General features: G+C 46.1%; 1 protein-coding gene across 1 annotated transcript; it reads right to left on the bottom strand.

Annotated features, from left to right (window-relative positions):
* Nucleotides 1–4619: 4619 nt before the first annotated feature.
* LOC124110866 (feruloyl esterase B-like) lies at nucleotides 4620–5279 on the bottom strand. The gene has a single exon (XM_046470331.2). The coding sequence runs from the start codon at nucleotides 5277–5279 to the stop codon at nucleotides 4620–4622; it is 660 nt and encodes a 219-aa protein (XP_046326287.2).
* Nucleotides 5280–6535: the final 1256 nt, after the last annotated feature.

The following is a 6535-nucleotide window of genomic DNA, read 5'->3' as shown; positions in this document are numbered from 1 at the left end:
TTAGTGATTCCTGGGTACATTTGGTAGGCAGTAACCTATTGCCATGCTTGCACAAGAGTCGAATACAATTGAATGACATGGCAGGTCGTGTGTTCTTGGCTGCGGCGCTAAACACCATTCACTCACTCACTCATCGCCCTTCGAAGTAAGTTCAGTTTTAAGACAACACTCTCATGTACACCAACAGAACATAAATATGCACGCAATGGTGTATACAGCTCATTCTTCACATCAATTACTAGTATTAAAACGACTCTCTTACTCTTTCAATATGTTTCTTGTAAGACTGGTATATGGAATAATTCCTATGATAGAATTAACATTGGCAGTGTTTTGTCTCAGATACGAATCACATCAAAGGTTCCTCTATTTCAGCATGCATTCCAAATGGTTTCTCCCGGTCCGTCATTGACAGAACTACACGGAAAATCTGTTATTAAGCGCTGTGAACATAACCCTCACATGCCATGATGTCAAAATATCAGGACGATTATTCAGTTCTTGACAAAACAAGGCGACAACAATATTATCTTTAAGCCCATTTCAGCCTTAATCAGATGTTGGAGGTCACACACATGTTCGCGATATGCTTCCAATTTTGCCGAAGAACTTTAATGGTGCATATCAGACATAGGGTCAATCAGTGTAATACATATGTTGTTCCTGTTGTGTATATTAATATTCCCCCAACTCCACTTCACTCTAGTGAAATATTATTGCAGGAGACGTATGTCTGAACACCAATTGTTATTTTGTCCGTTGGATCCCTTAATGTCCTATTGAAACACGAGTAATCGGATTAAGGACTCCTTGTACAGGGAATGTTTTCACACTGACAGTCAAAACTACCCCCTGGGGACATGTGTTTAGAGTGGTGGCGTCGAGGATATTTAAACTAAATAATAAAATTTAAAATAATGAAGTAAACAATTTAGAAACTAATTTCACCGAGAAACATTCTTATTGCTCTGAGTGAGTTGGGTTTGAACATTATTCTAGTAACTAGTTGACCCGTGAAGATTCCAGGGTAGAATAGGTCTTCAGCAACTCATACATGTACTTGCCGTAAAAGGCGACTATGCTTGTCGTAAAAGGCGACTAGCGGGATCGGGTGGTCAGGCTCGCTGACTTGGTTGATGCATGTCATCGATCCCAATTGCGTGGATCGATGCTCATGATGTCAATTACTGGATTGTCTGGTCCAGACTCGATTATTTTACAGACCGCCGTCATATAGCTGGAATATTGCTGAGCGCGGCGTTAAACAACAAACAAACAAACAAAGTTACTAGTTAGTTCTAGTTACTCCGTTCGTGTCAGCTTGATGTGGGAGAAAAGTCCGAATTGATGCTATCCCATTGAACCAAGAAACATAATCGCGACGAACCGGGATTCGAACCCGCTATAATAGGTTTCTCGTATGTTCAAGGGACGCAACTCTGCACAGCGAATTGCGGCGCCTCAGACTACCACTGTCGATGTCTTCCGCTATAATCGGTGGAAGACATGAATATAGTGGTGAAAAGCCATACTCACAGCAGTCGTTCCAACAATATGGAAGGTAATAGTAAACTACCCATATAGGGAAAGGTTAATTGATGATGTATAGTGATCGCATGACAAAAGTTAAAAGACACTGAGACGCCTCTATGAGCTATGTGTGATCACCGTGTGACAATCAAATTGTCTCAGATCGTATTTAACAAAACCATCAAACATTCTTTAAATGATACTTATGGTGAGATCTCGTGTTAAACCCATCACGCATTCATGGTTTGAACTTCCTACCTTCTGAGTGACAGAGACATCATCATATATTGATGACTGATCGTTATAGTATGCCTGTACTAATATGTAGTAAATTGTAATAATCTGTAGTGATCTATAGTAATCTGTAGTATTCTTAAATAATCTGTAGTAATATACAGTACTCTGAAATAATCTGGAGTAATCTGTACTATTCTGTAGTAATCAAGTAATCTGTAGTATTCTGTAGTAATCTAAAGTAATCTGTAGTATTCTGAACTAATATTTAGTAATATACAGTACTCTGAAATAATCTGGAGTAATCTGTACTATTCTGTAGTAATCCAGTAATCTGTAGTATTCTGTAGTAATCTAAACTAATATGTAATATTCTGTAATAATCAAGTAATCTGTAGTAATCTGCTTTTGTTCTCTAGGCAAGGAGTTGATTTCATAACTTTCTTATTATTATCGACACTACCGTCCTTCCTGAAAAACCCAACAAAGTTGTATGTGTGGTTATCTGCTTGGCTATGGTGGGGATCTATCTGAAAGATATTCTACTCGACATTTTGCAAAAGCATTTTCATTCAATCGTTGGCCAGTACATAAGGAAGGATCTTTTTAACAAAGGTCACGGAACACTTTCTTTCTGAAATGGAGTGAACATATGATACTAAATATTTTAATAATTATTAAAATTGAGCAGGTTTGTTTTATGAACTTGGGACACAGCAAATGACGGCAAAGACTACGGGGCACCCGTGCACCTGAGTGTTAGTTGCCTGGGTGTCAATGTCCCTTTAATCAGTATTTCAGTAATAGCACGACGTGTCTTCGTAATCTCGTTAAAGTGACGCAGGATGTGGATGCTTTCCACTTCGTGAAACCCACGAGCACGGGTATGATGCGGACAGATCCCAGTATCCTGGACTCGAACAAAGAATCAAGTAAAATGTGTTTAAAAAGCGATATAACGATGAATTATGTCTGACTATCTGGATGAGGCAGCCCCTCGATCCCTTGATTTGATGGTGTGTACTGTAATACGTCCGTACGAATATTGGATTTTGGGTTGAGGTATGCCAAGTCATATAACACCAGAAAACTCAGATGACTAGCATGGACTTCAATACTCTGATCTATAGCTGGTCTTACACCGAGACATTAACATCCATAATAACTGAGCGTCTGGTTCAATGTAATGGAATGTACACGGAGATTCACCCTTCTTTAGTGATGAGGTCCATGTTTTGGTATTACGTGACACGTTCATTTAGATGAGCTGTTCAGAACCGGATGCTTGGTCACCTGTATGTCTGACACTGCTCAGTGCGATCAGACGTACAGGCTTACATCTAGACCCAGACCATACACGTATTGGTTCAGCATGGGAAGTCAACAAGATCCGACTAAATTGGGATTCAATATGTGACCTGTCTGATAGTGTGATTTTTAATCCACCTTTGCCAACACATTCAATAACGTGTTTCTCTTGGTTGAGAGCGATGGTTCCCTCCCCAATCCCGTGGTTCCTGAACGCAACACTCCGTGGTTCCCTCCTGCAACCCTCCGTTGTTCCCTCCTGCATCCCTCTATGGTTCCCTCCTGCATCCCTCCATGGTTCCCTCCTGCATCCCTCCGTTGTTCCCTCCTGCATCCCTCTATGGTTCCCTCCTGCATCCCTCCGTTGTTCCCTCCTGCATCCCTCCGTTGTTCCCTCCTGCATCCCTCTATGGTTCCCTCCTGCATCCCTCCATGGTTCCCTCCTGCAACCCTCCGTTGTTCCCTCCTGCATCCCTCCGTGGTTCCCTCCTGCATCCCTCCGTTGTTCCCTCCTGCATCCCTCTATGGTTCCCTCCTGCATCCCTCCATGGTTCCCTCCTGCATCCCTCCGTTGTTCCCTCCTGCATCCCTCTATGGTTCCCTCCTGCATCCCTCTATGGTTCCCTCCTGCATCCCTCCGTTGTTCCCTCCTGCATCCCTCTATGGTTCCCTCCTGCATCCCTCCGTTGTTCCCTCCTGCATCCCTCTATGGTTCCCTCCTGCATCCCTCCGTTGTTCCCTCCTGCATCCCTCCATGGTTCCCTCCTGCATCCCTCCGTGGTTCCCTCCTGCATCCCTCCGTGGTTCCCTCCCACAACCCTCAGTGGTTCCCTCCTGCATCCCTCTATGGTTCCCTCCTGCATCCCTCCGTGGTTCCCTCCTGCATCCCTCCATGGTTCCCTCCCACATCCCTCCGTGGTTCCCTCCCACATCCCTTCTTGGTCCCTCCAACATCCCTCCTTGGTTCCCTCCTGCATCCCTCCGTTGTTCCAACCTGCATCCCTCCTTGGTTCCCTCCGTGGTTCCCTCCTGCATCCCTCCATGGTTCCCTCCTGCATCCCTCCGTGGTTCCCTCCTGCATCCCTCCTTGGTTCCCTCCCACATCCCTCCGTGGTTCCCTCCCACATCCCTCCTTGGTTCCCTCCCACATCCCTCCTTGGTCCCTCCAACATCGCTTCTTGGTTCCCTCCTGCATCCCTCCGTTGTTCCAACCTGCATCCCTCCATGGTTCCCTCCGTTGTTCCCTCCTGCATCCCTCCGTTGTTCCAACCTGCATCCCTCCTTGGTTCCCTCCGTGGTTCCCTCCTGCATCCCTCCGTGGTTCCCTCCTGCATCCCTCCGTTGTTCCCTCCTGCATCCCTCCATGGTTCCCTCCGTGGTTCCCTCCTGCATCCCTCCATGGTTCCCTCCTGCATCCCTCCGTTGTTCCCTCCTGCATCCCTCCGTTGTTCCCTCCTGCATCCCTCCATGGTTCCCTCCTGCATCCCTCCATGGTTCCCTCCTGCATCCCTCCGTTGTTCCCTCCTGCATCCCTCCATGGTTCCCTCCTACATCCCTCCGTTGTTCCCTCCTGCATCCCTCCATGGTTCCCTCCTGCATCCCTCCTTGGTTCCCTCCTCCATCCCTCCATGGTTCCCTCCTGCATCCCTCCGTGGTTCCCTCCTACATCCCTCCGTTGTTCCCTCCTGCATCCCTCCATGGTTCCCTCCTGCATCCCTCCGTGGTTCCCTCCTACATCCCTCCGTTGTTCCCTCCTGCATCCCTCCATGGTTCCCTCCTGCATCCCTCCGTTGTTCCCTCCTGCATCCCTCCATGGTTCCCTCCTGCATCCCTCCGTGGTTCCCTCCTGCATCCCTCGTTGGTTCCCTCCTGCATCCCTCCGTGGTTCCCTCCCACATCCCTCCGTGGTTCCCTCCCACATCCCTTCTTGGTCCCTCCAACATCCCTCCTTGGTTCCCTCCTGCATCCCTCCGTTGTTCCAACCTGCATCCCTCCTTGGTTCCCTCCGTGGTTCCCTCCTGCATCCCTCCGTGGTTCCTTCCTGCATCCCTCCGTGGTTCCCTCCTGCATCCCTCCTTGGTTCCCTCCTGCATCCCTCCGTTGTTCCCTCCTGCATCCCTCCGTGGTTCCCTCCTGCATCCCTCCATGGTTCCCTCCTGCATCCCTCCGTGGTTCCCTCCCGCATCCCTCCGTGGTCCCTCCCACATCCCCCGTGGTTCCCTCCCACATCCCTCCTTGGTCTCCTCCCAATAACATTAATGAGACTGTCTTTTTGAGACTAATTTTGTCGCTTTATATTACTCAATAATTAAATGATTTGGTTTGTAAAGATCGATTTGCCCTTTAAGGTGATAATCAATGGAATCTACTTCGCGTGAGAAATCTTCTTTTCTTGGTGTTGAACTTTAAATAAATTCAACATCCCTGTATTTGAATGCCAGATAATGGCTTATCTTGTGTTTCTGTGAGATATACAGATACTGCACGGGGATAATGGCTTGCATTGATACTTGTACACGCGTTAGATAATCTGTTAAATAACTACGTGAGACATTTATATCAACGTCACATAGATCGTTCGTAACAGTGTTATCTCACATGCGGGGAACCTGAACCAGAATGCCGTCTCGAATCATGAAACTAAAGAAACCAATTTATATTTTCTGTCAAGTTAAATTGTGACACAGTGTTCCGGAAATACACCAGAGCACAGTCACAAACTGTTTGCACGCATTCGTTCCTGAATAACCTGTAAGATGACCTTCATAAATGTACCTCACTTGACACGAAAAAACAGAGATAGACAGACTAATACAACATATATCATTCCTTTAGCTTCAGCGATTTTATCACACATCTATAGTATACACAAAGAAGCCTTAAAGAATCTATACACATATATTTATGAAGACAATGTGTTGAACAGGGACGTAGTAGTCATGGCAACTAGTGAGTCATCACCGCGTCTGTCTCTGTATTATTGTAGCGAGTCATCACCAGTATGTCTCTCTGTAACGCTCTAGTAAGTCATTAGCGCGTGTGTCTCTGTAACGTTCTAGTGAGTGATTACCCGTGTATCTCTGTAACGTTCTAGTTAGTCATTAGCGTGTGTGTCTCTGTAACGTTCTAGTGAGTCATTACCCGTGTGTCTCTGTAACGTTCTAGTAAGTCATTAGCGTGTGTGTCTCTGTAACGTTCTAGTGAGTCATTACCCGTGTGTCTCTGTAACGTTCTAGTAAGTCATTACCCTTGTGTCTCTGTAACGTTCTAGTAAGTCATTAGCGTGTGTGTCTCTGTAACGTTCTAGTGAGTCATTACCCGTGTGTCTCTGTAACGTTCTAGTGAGTCATTAGCGTGTGTGTCTCTGTAACGTTCTAGTAAGTCATTAGCGTGTGTGTCTCTGTAACGTTCTAGTGAGTTATTACCCGTGTGTCTCTGTAACGTTCTAGTAAGTCATTAGCGT

This window comes from Haliotis rufescens, unplaced genomic scaffold, assembly GCF_023055435.1.
Source record: "Haliotis rufescens isolate VD_foot unplaced genomic scaffold, xgHalRufe1.0.p SCAF_47, whole genome shotgun sequence".
NCBI lineage: Eukaryota > Metazoa > Mollusca > Gastropoda > Lepetellida > Haliotidae > Haliotis > Haliotis rufescens.
Note: the sequence above shows the minus strand (reverse complement) of the source record. Positions and strands in the feature narration are given on the sequence as shown.

Coding starts and splice junctions, on each gene's coding strand:
- LOC124110866 (XM_046470331.2), bottom strand. CDS start 5,279: ATGTGGGAGGGACCACGGAGGGATGCGGGAGGGAACCACGGAGGGATG.